This window comes from Ovis canadensis, chromosome 25 (assembly GCF_042477335.2).
Source record: "Ovis canadensis isolate MfBH-ARS-UI-01 breed Bighorn chromosome 25, ARS-UI_OviCan_v2, whole genome shotgun sequence".
Taxonomy (NCBI): Eukaryota; Metazoa; Chordata; class Mammalia; order Artiodactyla; family Bovidae; genus Ovis; species Ovis canadensis.
Genome location: NC_091269.1, coordinates 36,525,788 through 36,545,821, shown reverse-complemented (window position 1 = coordinate 36,545,821; position 20,034 = coordinate 36,525,788). Strand labels below are relative to the sequence as shown.

At 47.9% G+C, this 20,034-nt stretch overlaps 2 protein-coding genes across 2 annotated transcripts; one reads left to right on the top strand and one right to left on the bottom strand.

The window, feature by feature from the left end:
- The first annotated feature begins 2,842 nt into the window (after positions 1-2,842).
- Positions 2,843-7,194, top strand: EGR2 (early growth response 2). Its single transcript, XM_069571758.1, has 2 exons — positions 2,843-3,387; positions 4,700-7,194. The coding sequence occupies exons 1-2, from the start codon at positions 3,219-3,221 to the stop codon at positions 5,947-5,949; spliced, it is 1,419 nt and encodes a 472-aa protein (XP_069427859.1). The 5' UTR covers positions 2,843-3,218; the 3' UTR covers positions 5,950-7,194.
- A 1,875-nt stretch (positions 7,195-9,069) lies between these two features.
- ADO (2-aminoethanethiol dioxygenase) lies at positions 9,070-14,912 on the bottom strand. The gene has a single exon (XM_069571760.1). The coding sequence runs from the start codon at positions 14,148-14,150 to the stop codon at positions 13,338-13,340; it is 813 nt and encodes a 270-aa protein (XP_069427861.1). The 5' UTR covers positions 14,151-14,912; the 3' UTR covers positions 9,070-13,337.
- Positions 14,913-20,034: the final 5,122 nt, after the last annotated feature.

Here is a 20,034-nt window from a genome sequence, read left to right as displayed (position 1 = left end):
GTTTCCAGCGGAGGTTCAGGGAAGGCCTCCCAGGACTGGCCCCAGGCACCTTTCCCCGGAGCCTGCAAAGCCTCCTTGCCGCTGCTGTTTGCCCCTGCCCCCAACCCACCCCTGGCGCAAGGCTGGCTTGACGTGGCGCAGCTCATAAGGAGGTATGAGTTGTTGGAAAACTGCGAATAATTCCAGTGTCGGTCACTCCCATTTACTCTAACGAGCTTCTCTGACGGGCCGGGCAAGCCCGCCTCTCCTCGTTGGGGTCCCATCCCCCATCTGACCCCCACTCAGCCTCCTCCTTCGGGAAGGGTAGCCGCTGAAGACTGCGCGGCTCACCCCTTCCCGGGCAGCCCCCGGCCTGCGTCCTGCCCTCTGCGCCCAACTCGCCCGGCACTCGCACTCGGACGTTCAGGAGCTCCCCCTCGGGGCGGCGCGCGGTGGCCGCCCGCGGGGTTGGCAGCGGCGCCCACCGCGGGGCGGCCCCGGTGACTCGCCCGCCTGCCCGCCCACGTGCGTGGAGAGGAACGAAGCGCAACCAGTCGCGGCGCCCGCGCTTGCCGCCGGTGGGTGCCTCACCTCGGAGGCCGGCGGGGGCCGTAACCCGAGCCCCGCTGCCACGACCCATATTTGCATAATTCGGTCCCCCCCCCCCCCCCAACTCTTTCGGACTCAGGGCTGGAGATGCGAGTCGGGCTCCCCTCCGAGGCGTCGTCTTGCCGGTGGTCAGCGCGGGGGCCGCAGGACTGGCCGGAGCGCAGGCGGAGCGGGCTGGCGCACGTGGTAAGAGTGCAGCTTTCTTTTATTCTTTTTAAAGAAACGGGAACTTTTCACGTTTTTGCCGAGGGTGGGGGTACTTCCAACGGTGCTAATCTTGCCGCGACTTCTTGCCTTTCCCCTTTTATTTTTACTCTCCAATTGGAAAAGTGCGCGCAGCGCCAGCAAGAAACTTTCCCAAAATTTCTCTGGTGTTTTAAGTCAGGAAGATGGCCGGCCAATTACGAGGCGGGCAGAGGGAGAAGCGGAGCGCGAGAAGAGGAGCTGAGGCCCCTCACCGCCGCCCCGGGGCCCTGACCGCCGCGCGCGCGCGGGGCCGGGCGGGAGCGGGTTCGCCGCGGCAGGTGAGCGGCGGGAGAGCCGCCTGCAGCGCCGCGCTGCCTCCACGGCGTGGCGCCGTGGCTCTCGGTAGCCCGCGCCCCCACGAGGCTGGGGCTGTCCTGGCTGGCCGCGGGCTAGGGCAGGGCCGGACCCTAGAGGCAGTCCCGCGCACTGTCCCAGGCCTCGGCTGCTTTGGGGGCGGGAAAGGGGTGGCAGGCGGCTGCTCTCCAGGTTTGAGCAATTGAGACCAGCCCCCTACGAGGCCCCGGCCAGGCTCGGAGCGCTCCCAAGGCGGGCCAGGGCGCGCCGGGAGATAGGAGAGGTCAGAACAACCGACCAGAGTCTGGACCTCTGAAAAGTTTAAAAATTGTTTTGAGAACTAAGTATAAAGGTTCTTGTCGGGGCCAGTTTTTTTGTTTTGTTTTTTAACTCTCAAAGGTAAAAGTGTGTACGGTGATGGCGACTCGAAACTGGCGTTAGCGTCACCGTTTGCTATCACTCTGGACCTTGCTGGGCTCTCCGAGGTGGCTCTTGGCCAGGGAAAGGAAGAATATTCCTCTTAATGTGTGTGTTTTGGAGTAAGGCTCGGGTGCGGGCAGAGCGCCCCTCCGGAGGGTTTTGGGGGTGGGGGACTGCGGTGGCGGTCGGTCCAGGCAGTGTGAAGGTGAGGATGGGTGTTTTCGCAGAGCACCCTGTCGAGCAAACCCAGGCGCCCGCTCTTGCCGACCAGTCACTCTGTTGGAGAGGCGGATGCACGGGCGCGCTGTCAACAGGGAGGTGTGTAGCGTAAGGTGTGCGAGTGGGTGTGTGAAGAAGGCGGCGGGGGCTGGAGTGTGTGTAGCGGAAGTGGAGCGCGTGTGAGTGTAAGAGTGTGTGTGCGTGTGGCGGGGCAGGGTGAGTGTCCAAACCTCCATCTGGACGCCCCCACACAGCCGACCGCCCAGACGCGCCGGGAAGGGCGCCCGCTAAGCGCAGCAGCTGAAGGGGGGCGGGGAGCGCGCGGGCAGAGGAAGGGGGGTGTCTCCGGCTGAGGATTTCTCTCGAAGCTCCCCGCAGTTATCCTCTGAGGGTCTACTCCCCCCCACCAAGGTGCCCAAAATACTTAAACAAACAAACAACCCCAAACCTGTTCCGTTTTCGCTCCTGTATAAATAGAACAGACTTTCCAAAAAAGCAATACCGCATTCACTCTTATCACCAGCCACTTCTTTCCACCAAGTAATTCAGAAAAAAGCAGTCAGCTTCCGTGAATGCATGCAGCTTTTTTTTTTTTTTCTTTTCTGCCTCCTTTTGCTTGCGGTTTTGAGCTGCCAAGAAAGTGAGTAGGGGTTTGACTGTAGTGTCTCGGCTCCGTTCGGTTTCTTTCCGAAGTTTAATTTTCCGGAATGGCTCCCAAACAAGGGCTGGGGAGGCGGAGCTGCCGGCACCGGATCTTCGCCTTTTTTGGAAAGTCCCGGAGAACCGGAATTCCTCCCCGCCCCGGAGGCCTCGCCGCAGCCGGGACCCGATCGCTCTCCCACAGTGGCCTAAGCCGGACCGGTGGCGCGGCCCATCCCTGCCGGGCTCTGAGCCCTGGACCCGGGCTGCGGCTCGGGCCGCCTGCCCCAGACCCCTGCGGGCTGCAAGCTGGGAGTCGCGAGCCCGGAGGAGCCCGCGCAGCCGAGCCCCTATGCAAATAGGCCATGTGACGGCAAAAGCCGCCAGGCCCAGCCCTGTTCCTCAGTCCATATATGGGCAGTGACGTCACGGGCAGTGAGGACCTGCCCATAAATACTTAGAGCAACACTTTCCGTCTAACCGAGAGAGCAGCAATTGATTAATAGCTCGGCGAGGGGACACACTGACTGTTATAATAACACTACACCAGCGACTCCTGGCTTCCCAGCCGGAACCCAGGCGAGAGTCAGTGGCAAATAGCCATCTTTCTTCTTAAAAAACCAGCAACTTGTTTGCTAGTTTTGGATCTGTTATTTTATTTTATTATTTTTTTTTTGAGGGGGGTATTTGCTTTTAAGTGTGGAGGGCACAAGGAGATACCAACCTAGGCTCAGTCCAATCCCTCTCCAAAACGGCTTCTCTGACACTCAGGGTAGCGAGGGAGTTGGGTCTCCAGGTTGTGCGAGGAGCAAATGATGACCGCCAAGGCCGTAGACAAAATCCCAGTAACTCTCAGTGGTTTTGTGCACCAGCTGTCTGACAACATCTACCCGGTGGAGGACCTCGCCCCCACGTCGGTGACCATTTTCCCCAATGCCGAACTAGGAGGCCCCTTTGACCAGATGAACGGAGTGGCCGGAGGTAAGCCGCGTGCCCCCTTCGCGAACCGGGCTCACGCCGCTCGGAGGTGGTGGGTGGGTTTTCGTGCGTGTGCGGGACTTGGAGGAGAGGTGGAAGGTGTTGATTGAACTGGATTTGAAGAATAGAAGGGGGTGCAGGAGGAAAGCGGGAGCGGGGACCCGGGCGTTGGAGCTGAGCGCGCGGGCAGATGCACCAGGTTGCCAGCGAACCGGCGTGCGTGCGCCGCGGCGCGCCCAGCCCCGGGCGGGCTTAGGCATAAGAGTAGGAGGTGGTGCCCCACCAGGCTTCAGGCTTATGGGAGCCTTAATGCCGGCGGCACCCCAGCCTCCCCAATCCCGGGGTAGGGGCAAAGTGATGGGGAAGTTCGGGGCTCTGGCGGAAAGCTGAGCGTCTGGAGAGCGGAGCGGCGGAGATGCCGGAGGAAGCGTCCGCCGCTTCCTCCTCGGTACAGGAGACCCGGGGAAAATCTCGGAGCGCGCTCCTCCTGCGGTCTGAAGGAGCGCCCCCACCTGCGCGCTGCCAGCGAAGTTGAGGGGGTTGGCCCGGCGGGGAGGAGGAGATGGAGGGCGGGCAACGGCGGGAAGCGGCCCCGTGGCTACCGAGGGAGGCCGGTAGGGCGCCGGCGCCGCGAGTTTCCTTGGCGGTGGCAAGTGGTCTCCCGAAGCCCGCGCACCTTCCCCGAAGCCCTGCCACTGCCTTTGCGCTGAGGCGAGGCCGCGCAGGTGTGGGACAAGGCTGAAAAGATTGGGAAAGGAAACCTATTTAGACTCCTTCCATGGCAGAGCCCGATTCCCTCCAGCAGCGGGAGAGGGAGGGGAGGAAGGAACCTGGGGTGGGGAGTAGCTGGGAAATCATTGACCCCCTTCTTTGGCTCACTTCTCAGGCTGACACCTTCGCTGCACTGGCTGGGGTCAGTCTCCTGCCTGCCCTAGCTGTGGGACCTCAGGCAAAGGAGAGAGAGAACTTCCAGGCAGATGGGGAATTTTTAATACTGCTGCTGCTATTATTGGGTGTTTTCATTGGGGACTGGAGCCACAGATGGCTGTATGTGGTGGGGGTGGGGGCGGGGGTAGCTCATCCTGCTTTCCTGGAGGTAGTTTGAATCCTAGACTGTGACTGGCTTCCACAGTAGGATCCTGGGCTAGCCTCTTCTTACTGTCTTTGGGCCACAATTTCCCCACCTGTTGAATTCTGCCCCGGCTTACAGTGCTGGAGTCCTTGGGGTGGGACTCATGTGAGACCAGAAGGGTGAGAAGGGATTCTTGGCTGCATTCTCAATGCTCCACCTCCATTCTTCTTTTCCCCTCCCCAGATGGCATGATCAACATTGACATGACTGGAGAGAAGAGGTCCTTGGATCTTCCATATCCCAGCAGCTTTGCTCCGGTCTCAGCACCCCGAAACCAGACCTTCACTTACATGGGCAAGTTCTCCATTGACCCCCAGTACCCTGGTGCCGGCTGCTACCCAGAAGGTATCATCAACATTGTGAGTGCAGGCATCCTGCAGGGGGTCACCTCCCCAGCTTCCACCACAGCCTCCTCCAGCGTCACCTCTGCCTCTCCCAACCCACTGGCCACTGGACCCTTGGGTGTGTGCACCATGTCCCAGACCCAGCCTGACCTGGACCACCTCTACACTCCGCCGCCGCCTCCTCCTTATGCGGGCTGTGGAGGAGACCTCTACCAGGACCCCTCTGCGTTCCTATCAGCAGCCACCACCTCCACCTCCTCCTCTCTGGCCTACCCACCACCTCCTTCCTATCCGTCCCCCAAGCCAGCCACGGACCCAAGTCTCTTCCCCATGATCCCAGACTATCCTGGATTTTTCCCCTCACAGTGCCAGAGAGACCTACACGGTACAGCTGGCCCAGACCGCAAGCCCTTTCCCTGTCCCCTGGACTCCCTGCGAGTCCCCCCTCCACTCACTCCGCTCTCCACCATCCGCAACTTTACCCTTGGAGGGCCCAGTGCTGGGGCCACAGGGCCAGGGGCAGGCGGAGGCAGCGAGGGACCCCGGCTACCTGGCACTGGCTCGGCAGCGGCTGCCGCAGCCGCCTACAACCCACACCATCTGCCACTGCGGCCCATTCTGAGGCCTCGAAAGTACCCCAACAGGCCGAGCAAGACCCCAGTGCACGAGAGGCCCTACCCGTGCCCAGCAGAAGGCTGTGACCGGCGCTTCTCCCGCTCGGACGAGCTAACCAGGCACATCCGGATCCACACAGGGCACAAGCCCTTCCAGTGCCGGATCTGCATGCGCAACTTCAGCCGCAGCGACCACCTCACTACTCACATCCGCACCCACACTGGCGAGAAGCCCTTTGCCTGTGATTACTGCGGCCGCAAGTTTGCCCGCAGTGATGAGAGGAAGCGCCACACCAAGATCCACCTGAGACAGAAGGAGCGCAAGAGCAGTGCCCCATCGTCGGCGGTGCCGGCTGCCTCCAGCGCCTCTTGCAGCGGGGGCGCGCAGGCCGGGGGGACCCTGTGCGGCAGCAACAGCAGCACTATTGGTGGAGGGTCCCTCGGCCCTTGCTCGTCTCGGACCCGGACGCCCTGAGATGAGACTCACGTTGACACACCAGCTCTGAGGCCCCGGAGGCCCTTCGCCCATTGGAGCTGCACGACAAACACTACAACCCATTCCTGCCCTTCCTTCATTTCACTGGGCAAAGGGCCTTGAAGGAGCCTAGCACTGCCCCCACCCCGCCCCCTCCTATCCACTTAGAAGCAGGTCTTAGCCTGCTTCTAAAACTTAGCCCACCTTAGTCTGTCTTAGGTGAGTTGACTGTCACCCCAAATTAATGGGGAGGCTCAGAAGGGAGTTGGGTGGAGGGGCCTCTGACCTAGAGGGCTGAGGCCTGACCCTACTTTAAAGGGTTGTTTGACTAGGTTTGATGCCCCTCTCTTATTTTGACTGGTTAGTTTTTTGACTCTGGATGTCAGAACTGATTTGAGACTTTTTCTACAGTAGTTTGGGAGATGCTGATCTCTTCAGATGGGGACAGCAAAAAGGCAGAAGCAAAGCTGATGTGCACTTTAATGGCCTGGGACTGATTTGGGGGATGCTGTACAGTGGGCGAAGCATGGCCTTTACGCTGCATTCTGTTGCCCTAGAAGTGAATCAAAGCTTATCTAGTCATCTCAACCCTTTAAGCAATATGTATTATAAACTTAGAGAACAGAAGTGCAATGTGATGGGAGGGATATAGCAATACCTGCTCCTTTTTGAGTGGTTTGAGAAACGTAAAGACTATTTTTTCAGTGTATATCCATTCAGATTTTGTGTATTTTTGATGTGCACTGTTCTCCAAGTTCTGAACCTTTGGGAAAAGAAAAAGTAAAACATTTATCTCTTGCAGTGAGTCAGAGGTTAACTTATTTAAAGGGGGATGTACATATATTCTCTGAAACTAGGATGCATGCAATTGTGTTGGACGTGTCCTTGGTGCCTTGTGTGATGTAGACAATGTTACAGGGTCTGCATGTAAATGGGTTGCCTTACTATGGAGAAAAAAAATCACTCCCTGGGTTTAGTATGGCTGTATATTTCTGCCTATTAATATTTGGATTTTTTTTAGAAAGTATATTTTTGTATGCTCTGTTTTGTGACTTAAAAGTGTTACCTTTGTAGTCAAATTGCAGATAGGAATGTAAATAATGTTACTGGAGCTGACTTGTTTGGTTATTAGCTCTTAATAGTTGTGGAAATATAAATGATTTATTCTAACACAAAACCACTAACTGAAGTTCAGATAATGAATGGTTTATGACTATAGTGTAAATAAATACTTTTCAACAATATTTTTGCTGCAGAAATCATTTATGCAAGATTTATTGGGTGTGACTTCAACAGTACCCAGTGGGTTTTAGTACTTTGACCAGCCCATGATCTCCAAGTTTTCTTTGCTGGTCTCCACATCGGCCCTCTTGCTGCAAAGCAATCTCCATTCATAATCAAACACGAGCATTCGCTGGCATTCGGGGATTTCCCCCATGCATTAGTGTAAAAGTGGCGAGGCGTTGTTTTGACTCATTGTTCCGTCCTCTGTAACAGCCTATAGCTTCTCTCTGCTCCTGAGTGGGCTCCGGAAAATAAATACTTACAAACAAGTGCCCACTCGGAGACTACACATTTGCAACTGCTTTCAGAACCCTGACCAGAGCCTGGAACTCAGACGAGATGTGGCTTTGTGGAAAGTGTGGTGGCGTGGTCAAGCTGGAAATGACTTTCAGGTTCCAGGATTAGTCTCATGACCACAGAAAACTTTTTGAAAAGTGCTATCGCCTCTTCTGATCAAAAATGCACTCAGACACTGCTGATGACAGTATTAATGGGTTACCAAAGGAATTACCCCAGGACTCATTTCTCTCCAGACGTCTCCCCGATTACACCCATTTTGAAGGATCATTCTCTGCCATAGGTCTGGTGGGTCTAGAGACAAATACCCAGCTTTTTAGTTGATGTACAGGTGTACACCAGCCTTAAAATCTCAAAAGACAATCTGAATCAAATAGGAAAATATGGCCCTTCGTTGGATAATGCTTTGCAGAACAATACTCTAGGGGTCATTTTAGTACAAGCCTTTTGTAGTGATTTTAAAGTATAAATTAACTGAAACCCCCTCCCCCTGACAATATCTATAATACAATACAGATTGTCTTTGTTATCTTTTTTACTTTATAACTGGACCTGAATAACATTTAACTTCACTCACTGCCTCTGGATCCTTACACAAGTGTGTAACACATTGGAGTGCCCACTGTCTAGATACATCATCTGAAAACCGTGTCGTCTGTTACTAAGATATGGCTGATAATAGATGGCTCGTATTTTAGAACAGCACACAGTGGCTGCTACTCAGGGAAACTCTTTTTTGGCCCTTACCAGCACAGCAGCACTAGAATTTCCTTCACTCACTGCCTCTGGATCCTTACACAAGTGTAACACATTGGAGTGCCCACTGTCTAGATACTTCATCTGAAAACTGTGTTGTCTGTTACTAAGACATGGCTGATAATAGATGGCTTGTATTTTAGAACAGCACACAGTGGCTGCTACTCAGGGAAACTCTTTTTTGGCCCTTGACAGCACAGCAGCACTAGAATTTGAAATCTGATTTGTGGGGATATTTCTTCCCTGTCCTTATTTCAAAGATTCACAATACCTCTCATAACTAGTAAATGGAACTTTCTAAACTCCAGTGTCAGATCATTCTAAGTGACTGGTGTCATCCCATTAGATTCATTATTTCCTAGTTTGTTGGCATAGTATCATCCTTGCTTGGCCAATTTTGTTAAAGAAGTTTTGTATATATAACAATGCCATTTTGATAATTGTTTTTAATAATACTCTACTAAAACATCTTTAAAAAATAAACCTAAATGAAAATGAAATGTTAGTTGCTCAGTCTGATGGGACTCTTTGCCATTGCATAGACTGTAGCCTGCCAGGCTCCTGTCCATGGGATTCTCAAGGCAACAATACTGGAGTGGGGTGTCATTCCAGGGGACTTTTCTGACCCAGGGATCAAATCCAGGTCTCCCGCGTTGCAGGCAGATTCTTTATAACCTGAGCCACCAGGGAAGCCATAAATACATCTAAGTTCTATGTGATTTATAACTGTCTTGCCAAATTTTAATTTTAGAGCACCTTCAATCAAGACAAGGTAAACAATCATTTACAAAGCAACAGACCAAACTCTTTTTTTAATAAGATGAAAGACATTTTGATAGTTAAATTGATTACATAGTCACTTTTGCCTTGATGTAGGTTTGGTGACCTGGCATTTACCATACCATAAGGAATATACCTTGGTATTTTTTCAGAGCCAACTTTCTGGGTTTTACTCCTTGATTTCAACATGTTAGGTCAATCTTTAATCATATTTTACTCTGCTTGAAACATTTAGGATACTTTTCACAGGTGTCTCATTTTTTTACTCTGCCCAAGAAATAAAGCATATAAAGCTAATACATCTGCTCTCTTTTAGTCAATATGCTTTATTAATATTATAGATGTTTCAGCTGTTACTGGGACTTCTTATTAAAAATAAATGTCCAGAGACTAATTCCTTAAAGATTATAATGCAGTTGAGATGGTTCAGTACACATTAAAAATAGGTATACTAATTTTAGGTTAGGTTTCCAACTATTTGTAAACCAGGCTATTTAATTTCAATATCCTAAATGCTAATGAAACTAAGGCAAATTGTTTGGTATATATTAAAAATGGTTGTAGTGATATTTTAACACTTCAATACAACTTTGGGGGTGGTGGTAGGAAGGAAAGGTCACTATCCCCTTCCCACAGGTGCCTACAATGCTGCCAATCCAAAGTAGTGAAACAAGTTTTACAGAAAAAGCAAAGAAAAGAAAATATTTAAGTCCAAAGATTCTTTCCTCCAAGAATGAAAGTTGTTTTTCTTTTCTGCACTAGCTTATTTTCCTTAGGTTAAATATAAAAGCAGTATTTTTGGTGCAGCAAATAGTATGGTTGCATGTTAGATAATTTCAGATGTGTTTTCAATCAGGCTGTTTCAAAGATTACACACAGGGAAATAAACTATTCAGTTTATATTATTACTTGGACTTTAGAATCTCCAGAAGACCCCCAGTTTTTTACTGCAACATAATCTTACCATACAGACTGTGAACCTTTTACAGTAATTCAAATACAGACATTATAGCAAGTAATATTTTCCTTCTCCATTTTGCAATAATCAAATAAGGTTACTTCTAAACAATTTCAAAATGCCTTTATTTTCCATAAGTACAGATTTTAATCTAGAAATGTAAATATCCCTGGATCAGAAGATTCATTATCTATATGGGGCTTAACAAATGATTTCTTTCTTTGACACTCATTGTACTGTAAGAATCAATGGTCAGCTTCTGTGTGTGATGGGAAGTTCTGAATTCAGAACAGGAGAGTTACAAGAGTAGCCCTGCCTTCAGGTTAGAGTTGAATAGTAATGGGCAGAGTCCTGAATTAAAGACACACTATTGCTTCTTCGGTGAGCAGAACTAGAGCACAAGATTCTACTATTTGGAATAGATCAGTGATGAGAATCCTCCTGAGATGCCTAGACTAATGCACCTACAAGGGGACAATGCAGAAGGAATAAAAGGTGTCAGTTTTGGGAAAAGGTAAAGGCTGTTAGTGTTGAAAGGTCAGATAACCCACTCCTGTTGACCAACACACATTACTTTAAAAAATGGTTCATCATTTTCACTGGTAAACAGCAGTTAGTGTAAATTCCATCCATGCAATTCAGACTTAATAAAAAAAAAATCAATTCCCATAAAGTAGTAGGCAGATATATAATACTCTAAATTGATATAACCAGAGAATTAAAAAGCTTTAGAAGTATTAGACAAACTTTCATCAATGAGAGGCAGTTATTGCATTTGTTATTCAACAGAAAAGTTAAGTGATTAGTATCATTGTGCTCATTAGTCTTTGTAGGAGAAGACAACTTTTTTCCACAGTTGTTACCCATACATATTATAGGAATATAAGGAAGCACAACAGCAGCACATGATCATATCTAAGAGTTTATGCAGAAAGGTGCAAGGCTTTTCTGCATATTTTGTCTTCGTGTTGAGGATAGTCTTTCCTCAATGGCTCACTAAAACAAGTTAATTTTGTTTTCACCATTAATTTACTCAGAATCTATTAGTGAACCAAAGTTCCACTGTTCTTACTGAACTAAATTAGATATATATTGCTGTTTTGGCCTGTGATAATTTCAGTTACTCTTTTGAAAAGCACCTTGGTCTTTTCATTCAACTTGCTTGTATGCGAAAAATTTTCATAATGAAGTCTAGAAAAACAATTCCTCCTTTGTTACTGTCTTATTGCTAGAATGAGTCTGTAGGTTAGTTTAATGTACTCCAGGTTGTATTAAAAGTTAAATATCACCCATCATCAACAATTGTTATAAGTTGGTCAACTTTTTGCTACAATGTAATTCAAAACAGGTAGGTATGTAATTGATAATACACATTCATCACTGTTATGAAAAAAAAACAACCCTTGTCAACAATTTTAAAGGAAGTCATCATTTGCATATCTAGAACTTAATTTCAAACAAAACAGCATGAAGAAGTGCTTCAAACTCCCTGTAAGGTATAATAAATCACACCAGAATGGGACACTGTCATAAAACAACTTAGCAACCTGGAAGAAATGCATTATGCCTCTGTGAGGTTTTATAGCACAGTGGCATATCATATTGAGTACCATCTTTTTTGTTTTTTAAGAAAAATCATGAAGAATTTGCTTTTCCATTCTGTTTGGGAACAAACCTTCCTTCACTTTGGGCCTCTGTAACTCAGTGTGCAAAGAGGCAAAGGCACATACTGCTTCCCTACAGGGTCATCACTTTTCACCAATAGCAAATCCCTCTTTATTACAGAATTATTATTATTACAGAACTCAATTACTACCTGGGTAAGTCAATCAAGAGGGCTTAGACAACAGCTGGGCAAATTTTAATGTGTTTATTTCTACAGTTTGTTTTTATTAAAAGTTTTGTGAAAAAAGGATTCCTATAAATAGTAAAAAGGGGGGAAACAGGAGTGTTCCTTGGCCTGAAGCAAACGGTGTCAATACATTTGTAAACAAGGTGAAGCTGCTCAGCCTATTAAAAGGACAAAGATAAAACTAGTCACAGATGTCACAACTGTTCAAGAGGTTCGGAGTGGGAAGTGTTTTGTCCCAAGTTTGGGTGTCCTAAAGTGGCTAGCAGTATAGTTAATTCTCAATTCTCTAGCCCTGGTCATCTGTGCCTCTCTTCCTGCAGAAAACCCACCCCAGATGAAGCAAGCACTGAGGGGGGCTGTCCTAAGAACACTGCCACCAACAACACAGCTGGAACCACCAGCCCCTCAAACATTAGAGCTCCTAAGAGAATTTGAAACAGTCATCAACATTTTGCTCTACTTTTGCAGGAAAATACTGGAAGTAAATAGGGGCACATAGAATTCAACAGCTGGCTACCAGTGTTTTACATTCAGTTGTTTGGAAGCATACTGATTCAGCTCTGGTTAGAAAATGTAGAATTACTTTATTACTTCCTAAAGTACACTAAGACATAAAAGTCACTTCAGGATAATACAGTTTCTGCATTGAAGGTGAACCTGCAGTAAAAACATCTGCTCAACTCTGGATCTGGAGACTCAGTGGGGGAAGCCCTAAGTGATCGTTTGTCACTGAGATACACAGGTGCTTGAATTGCTTAGTTTTTGCTGCCAGCGTAACCGAGATATGGTTACTGGGCAAGGGTAGGAAAGAAAAGAAATCTTGTCCTCTACATGCATAGTTAGTTTGTGTAATCCCTCAAATCTGAAAAGATGGACTTAATTTTCACAAAACTTAATTAGGCCGGACAGCTCACTTTAAATAGTAGCTCAACTTTTTAAACCTAGTTTTTACCAATGACTTGAACTAAAAACTATTCAAACCACTAGGTCATGCAAAGTCAATAAGTTAGAACTATAACAATAAGCAGTAAAAGGACATAAGGACACAAGTGGAAAACAACCCCTATTTACCCAGAGGAGGGCGGAGAAAACCACTTTGTATATTTTGAACAGGATGGGAACAGAGGAAAGAAAATTTTCATTATGGCTTTAAGATGGAAGCACTTCAGATAAGTCCCCTGCTCCCTCCCCCTCCCCCCACTCCAAACCCCAGTGGCAGTGACAGAGCCAGGAAACAACCTAGCTTCCCCGCCTACTCCGCCCCCAAAACCGTGCCCGGCGGTTGCAATCCAGTCGCCCGCGCTTCCCAAGACTCCCGAGGAAGCGGCTACTGCCCATTCCAGTAGATCCAACACCCAGGCCGGGGGAAGGAAGAAAGCCCTTGTGATGGGGTCGCGGCCAGCCAAGCCTAGATCTGAGTAGGGCAAGTGTTCGGCCCACCGCTTTAGGGCGCCGGCGGCTTCAAGGGAAGACCTTGGGACCTGGATAAGGCTCCCCCTCGCACCAGAAGTCATCGGCCTGCGGGGTCTCCAGAAGCCACACTTCTCGGGGCAGGTCACAGGCCGAGCCGGAGGCCTCCTTGGCCCTGACAGGCTCCAGCACTCGGTAATAGTGGCAGTCCCGGCCGTCGTCGGGGTCGTAGGGCGGGGCCAGGATGTCCAGAAAGGCGGCGGGCCCGTCCACAGCGTCGATCTGGTGCAGGTTGTCCCGGTGCGGCGTGAGGAAGCACGGGCCGCTGGCCTCCGTGTACTCTGCCCTAGAGCGCAGCACGCCCGGCTGTACCGCGTCCCGCTCCCGGGGCTGCAGAGGCGGCTCGAACTGCTGCTCTGGTGGCGGGGCCCGCGGCCGCTGCCCGCTGCCCACCTCTAGCTTGTCCATGCAACTGATGCGCACGGTCCCATAGAGCACCTTGAGGATGCCGTGCATGCCCGGGTGGTCGTGCAGCGGGATGGAGGTGCCGCTCTTGAGCAGGAACACGCCGAGGCTGAAGCCGTCTGTCTCGCAGATGTGCATATAGGTGACGGGCGGCAGGTTGGGCCGCAGCGGCTGCAGCGTGGCCTTACGCGGAGAGATGTTCAGGTCCTCCGCGCGGACCTGGGTCAGCAGGCTCTTCAGCTTGCTCAGGTTCTCCGGGAAGCCTTGCGGTATCGGCGCCTCCGGGCCTGGCGCCTCGCCGAAGTCGGAAGAGCTGCGGCCGCCCCCGCTGCCCCGGAAGGTGAGGCACGCCTGGCGGGCGATCCGTTGGATCAGGGAGGCCATGTTGTCTCGGGGCATGCCCTGCAGTTCCTCTGCATGCCGAGGCCGCCCCCCTCCGCCCCCAGCTTTCCTCCGCCCCTTGCGGTCGCCGGCGGCCGCCACGGCTGCCCGCAGCCCGGAGCGAGGCTAGAGGCCCCGCAACTACCGGTCAGTTGGGCGCGCGGCACTACAGCCACCAAGCTCAGCAGCCACGCGCCGGCAACCGCCGGGCGCGCCTGCCTCGCGCCCCCTTTGAGCGCGCACGCGCACGGCCCACAACCCGCACTCACGCTCTGGGAGCAGGCACCGGCCGCGCGGACGGTGGCGGGCTTTGCCTTACACCAGCAGCTCCATTCATGCGGCCCGCACCTACGATGGTGATCAGGCGTTCCAGGCGCTCTGCAGAGCATGCTGGGACTTGTGGTCCGGTATTCCGCATGCGCTCTGAGAGAGCTCCCTTTGTCATCTGGAAAAGGGAAGGATTAGATTTGTGGGTCATAAATCGACCTGCATTATGGTTCCAAGGTTTTTGCTTCTTAGAAGAAAGGCGAATTGGGGCACAAGAGAAACAGCCAATAAACTACAACTCCCAGCATTCCTCGGCATGTTGGGGTGACGCACTTCCGTCGTCCGACTTGTGGTGTAGTGCAGGCTACTGGCCGTCACCGGAACCGGGCAAGAGGGTCGTTAACCTTCTGGCGCCACTCCGGCCTAGTACGCCCTCCAAGGTCGTTTTCCTGTGGCCTTAGCCCTGGGAAGGAGGCTGTTGAGTTAACTTTACCTCTTTGTGGCCGCACAGGCAGCAGTGTCTGCTGGACTGCGCTTTCGTAATTTTCTGTTTCTGAGGAGATGAGAGGGTCACCATAGTTACTCCCCACAGCTGTCCTCAGCTGTTGTTTGGATCAGGGTCTGATGACGCTGCTCTTCTGCTTACAGAGCACAGTAGTTTTTTTGTTTTTTTGCTGGAGCTTCAGAGGACATTTGGTCACTGATTCTGTATACTAACTGTTATCAAACCCGAGTTTGCATAAGAAACACCTGGTTAGGGGAGAAGGGGAGTTATTCTAAAAATACAGAGTTCTGGTCTTTGTCCGGAGATTGGTTCACGAGATGATTCTAAGGCATCCTATGAGAAACTGTTGTGAGAGAATCAGGCAAGCTCTTAATTTTAACCTTACCCCGAGTTTAAAGTCCTTTTGGATTTCCGAAGCTAAACATGGGTTTCTTATTCATTTTGTAATTGGAGTGGTTTAGTAAATTCTCCCTAATTAAAAAAGGCATGTAACCTATCTAATGTAACCTATCTACTGAGCACTCAGTATATGCCAGGCGTTGTGTTAGGAGCATTATGTAATGAATATACTGATCCTCACAGCAGCTCTTAAGAGGTAGGCATTATTATTATTATTGCATATGAGAGAATAAGTTGCAAGTGAATTATTGCCAGGGCCTAAGCAGCACTGCAGAAATAAGTACAGTTTTATCAAAACCAGCTGTTTGAGTTGGTGTTGAAAGCATTAAATGCAGGATTAGGATATTGTTTTTCCAGCCTACTGTGCTACTTACAAGTTGTCTGTCTTTAGCAGACTTCACCCTTTTATGTCCTCAATATAGTCCCTTGTAGAATCTGGAATCAGAGTAACAGACATTCTGAATTCTCCTTACTCATCAGAAAACATTGAGAAGATTTACAAAAGTAAAGATTTGGGGGTCAAACCCCAATTCAGAAGAACTGCTGTGAAGCCCAGAATTTTTATTTTTAAGATGCTCCTTAAGTGATTCTTAGTTATCAGCCCAATTTGAGAACCACTGATTTGTAAATAGTGAATCAGTTCTTAATATTTAGTGATTTTGATTGAAGATAGTGATTGTTTTAGAAAAGCAATTTTAAGGTTTATTTGTTTTTGGGGTTGCCATGTCATTGTTACTTATATCTGGTCATGTACAGTGGTCCTTTGGAAGAACACAAAACCACTGTGCACTGGGGCTGCTCAGTTGTGTCCGACTTTTTGAGACCTCATGTACTGTAGCCTATCAGGCTCCTCTGTCCATGGGATTTTCCAGGCAAGAATACTGGAATGAGTTGCCATTTCCTCCTCCAGGGGAATCTTCCTGTGGATCAAACCTGTGTCTTCTGTGTCTCCTGAGTTGCAGGCAGAGTCTTTAGCGCTTGAGCCATCAGAGAATCCCTGTCATTGTTAAGGTACTTAAATATACTGTCAAAATTCACCATGTAATGAAATTCCATGCCGTCTTTTTGTAAAGTGAGGAACATTTAAGAGAAAAATGCTCTCGATCCATTAAAAAATCTAAAATAAAGATTTTATTTATTGATTGATTTTATTTCTGCTGCTGCTGCTGCTGCTAAGTCGCTCCAGTCGTGTCCGACTCTGTGCAACCCCATAGACAGCAGCCCACCAGGCTCCCCAGTCCCTGGGATTCTCCAGGCAAGAACAATGGAGTGGGTTGCCATTTCCCTCTCCAATGCAGGACAGTGAAAAGTGAAAGTGAAGTCACTCAGTCATGTCCGACTCTTTCCGACCCCATGGACTGCAGCCCACCAGGCTCCTCCGTCCATGGGAGTTTCCAGGCAAGGGTACTGGAGTGGGTTGCCACTAGGTGTAGACTCCATGGGCTTCCCAGGTGGCACTATCCCTGGGTTTGATCCCTGGGTGGGAAGATCCCCTGGAGGAAGGCATGGCAACCCACTCCAGTATTCTTGTCTGGAGAATCCCATGGACAGAGGAGCCTCATGGGCTATGGTCCATAGGATTGCCAAGAAGCAAACACAACTGAAGTGACCTGTACAACACAACCCATGACTCAGTAGATCACAGACTTTAGTAACATAGAGGTGTATTTGATTTCCAAATCTGTTACTTCTTAGTAGTTGTCTGTACTTACTTAGCTGAAGCTCATCTATAAAATGGAATATTAAGATATATATGTAAAACGCTGATGATAGCATTTAGAGCATAGTAACTCTCTTATAGTAGCAGCTATTATAATTTGAAAGTTGCTAAAAATGGTAAAGACCAATGAATTTAAGTAATATTCAGTGAATATTAAAATGGAATTTGGTTATCTTGAGAATTAGCTTCAAGGTAGAGATTTGAAAAAAGATTATTGAGGCTTCCCTGATGCCCAGTGGCTAAGACTCCACACTCCCAACGCAGGGGATCCGAGTTTGATCCCTGCTCAGGGCACTAGATCGCACATGCTGCAACTGAGAGTTTGTATGCCGCAGCTAATACCCAGCGCAGGCGAATAAACTAATTTTTAAAAATTTTTCTTTAGAAAAAGATGATGTTTACTGGTTAACCATTCACCTGGTAATACCATTCCTCAGGTCCTTGCTGTTTATTGTTTGGCCAAAGAGTTCAAAGTTTCCTAAGACCAGGATCACCTGGAGGTATTTGTTGAATGTACAGATTCTCAGATCAGCTCAAAATCTGCATCTGAACCTTTTATACGTTAAGGTTTTTAAGAACTGCTAAGTGTCCTTAAGGCATATGGTACTTTTTTTTAAGGCCATATACAGGCTACTTTTCATAATTCCTTTTTGAAACTGTCTTTAAGGACTGCTCTAATGGATGGGCTCTATCCTAAGTGCTTCTGCCCTTAAGAAGCATTTTATTTGGCCTTCTGCCCCACTGTCAGTAGCATAAGCTGACTGAGTTTCTATTACCATTAACGTCCTTCTTTTTATGCTCCTTGTTCTATTTTCCTTTGTGTTGCAGTATAGATGAATGAAGAAAAAAGTGAAGACCGAAAGACATTCAGAAAAGAGAGCAGACAAAAGAGAAGTGATAGTGAACAAGTGCTAGAAATACAAGACAGAAACGAGATTTGGGAAAAATTTGAGGTAGATGGAATCTATCATTTGATAAATAGTGAGTATTTATCGGGTACCAGCATTGTTCTAGACTTTGGGGATTTGACAAGGAATATCTGAATTCTCTAAAAGGAATTTACCTACAAGTGTGTGTGTGTGTATCTTGGGTATGGAGGTTGTTACATAATACAAATAAATGAGCAACATGATTTCAGACAGATGAGTTTATGAAGACAAACAAGGTGGCAGTATGATACATTTGTGTGTGTATGTGTGTGTGTTGTGTGTTATTGGGTTGTCAGAAGTGACCAGAAGAGTATTGAGTACTGCTCCTTGAGTATTAAGGAATCAGCCTTGGATAAATCTGGTTATCAGAGCATTCCAAAACTAAGAAAAAATAGCCCTAAAGGATATTAAACAGAGTATTGGAGACTGTGACTTTGACCAGGTGGAAACGAGCTTTGTGAATTGGAAACAAACGAAGGCTGGTGGGGTTAGACTATATGGTGACATTCAGAGTCACTGGGGAGAGATGAAGTTGGGGAGGCAAGCAAGGACCATTATTACACAAGCCTCCTAGGCCCTTCTTAGGGGGTTATAGGGAGTTGAGGGCCATGGTAGTAAGTTGATTTTATTAAAAGTGTAGTGAGAAGCTTTCAGAGTGCATTGGGTAGGAGAATTACTTGATCTGTTCTATTCTCTCTGAAAAAGAGATTGATGGTAGGTGGAATGTAACAGTATAGAAACCCCAATTGAAGGCAGTAATCTAGAGAAAAGAAAACTAGTGTAAAGATCAGGAATCTACTTTGGAGGTGGAGCTGACAGGGGTTGCTGATGAGCTGTTGCTTTGGCAATCTCTTTCTTAAAGTATATTCTCTCCACATACTCTTTTTCATGAGTTGACAGCTACGTGGTGGTAGGTAAGGTTGATAAAGCTTAAATCTCACGTCCAGCCCACATCTAACTATTAAATTTAGGAAGGAAGGAAGCACACAAAAGCATGAGTAAAGCTGGTGTTTTTTTTTTAACAGTTGCTTAATTAATCATGAAGCAAGAAGAATTGGAAGAACCCCCAGCATACAGACACAGACACAGACAGACAGACAGACAGACAGACAGACAGACACACACACACACACACACACACACACACACACACACAGCATCTTAGTTCTACTTGCTTAGTTATACCATCTCTTTGTTTTTTGGGAACTCGGCTAGTATTTTAATCTTTCATCCTTCTTTCTCTGGCCCGCTTCTTTATGAGTACTCATTTTACTTAATTCACAGATAGATCACCTTCTGACTTTTTCTCAAATCATTTTTCAGAAATTTTGTCCATCTCTTTATTGTACTCAGACTCAGTCAAAAGAGTACTAAAATACTTACATTCTCAAATGCTCTTGAGTTCCTAGCTTACATTAGTTCATTTTTTTTTTAAGTGGGTACGAAGATTTCCTTTTTTCCCCAGTAGTTCTTGCCAGCTTACTTTTATATCTGTCTTTTAATTTAGTACAGAACATGGTAAATAAATTGATAAAAATTTCTATTTTTGAACTCAATTATATTTGAAGTATTTGGGGTTTCTAGTATATAGCTTTCAGTTTTTAAGAAATTTAGCATATATTTTTCATCCATTATCATGAATGAATGTCAAGTTGCAAGAAAAAATAAATCATTGTGAAGGCAGAAGAACTGGTTCTCGGCATGGCAAACATATGTGTTCTTTTTCATCTCATTTATCTAAAATTATAGCAGCATAACTCTCTTAACTCTGTCCATCTCCACTAAGCTCTTATAAAGTAACTCTGCTTCATTCTACTCTGATTTAACGTTGTGTGGTTATCTGAAATCAGATCACTTTGGTGTATGGCTCTTTATTTAAATATGCTAAGCCTAGAAATTTGTAGTGTTCAGGTCACACTTTAGGTGTTCACACTGCACTAAAAAATTATAGAGGTTGTGATGTGTGATGTAACTTTGTTTTCTAACCATATGATTCTACACACTGATGTATGTAGGGTTGGGATGGAGAAGGATTTAAATTGATTTCTTTTTCTCTTCTTTGCCATTCAGGCAATGGGAGGC

Coding starts and splice junctions, on each gene's coding strand:
- EGR2 (XM_069571758.1), top strand. CDS start 3,219: ATGATGACCGCCAAGGCCGTAGACAAAATCCCAGTAACTCTCAGTGGT. Junction 3,388..4,699: donor GATGAACGGAGTGGCCGGAG/GTAAGCCGCGTG, acceptor TCCCCTCCCCAG/ATGGCATGATCAACATTGAC.
- ADO (XM_069571760.1), bottom strand. CDS start 14,150: ATGCCCCGAGACAACATGGCCTCCCTGATCCAACGGATCGCCCGCCAG.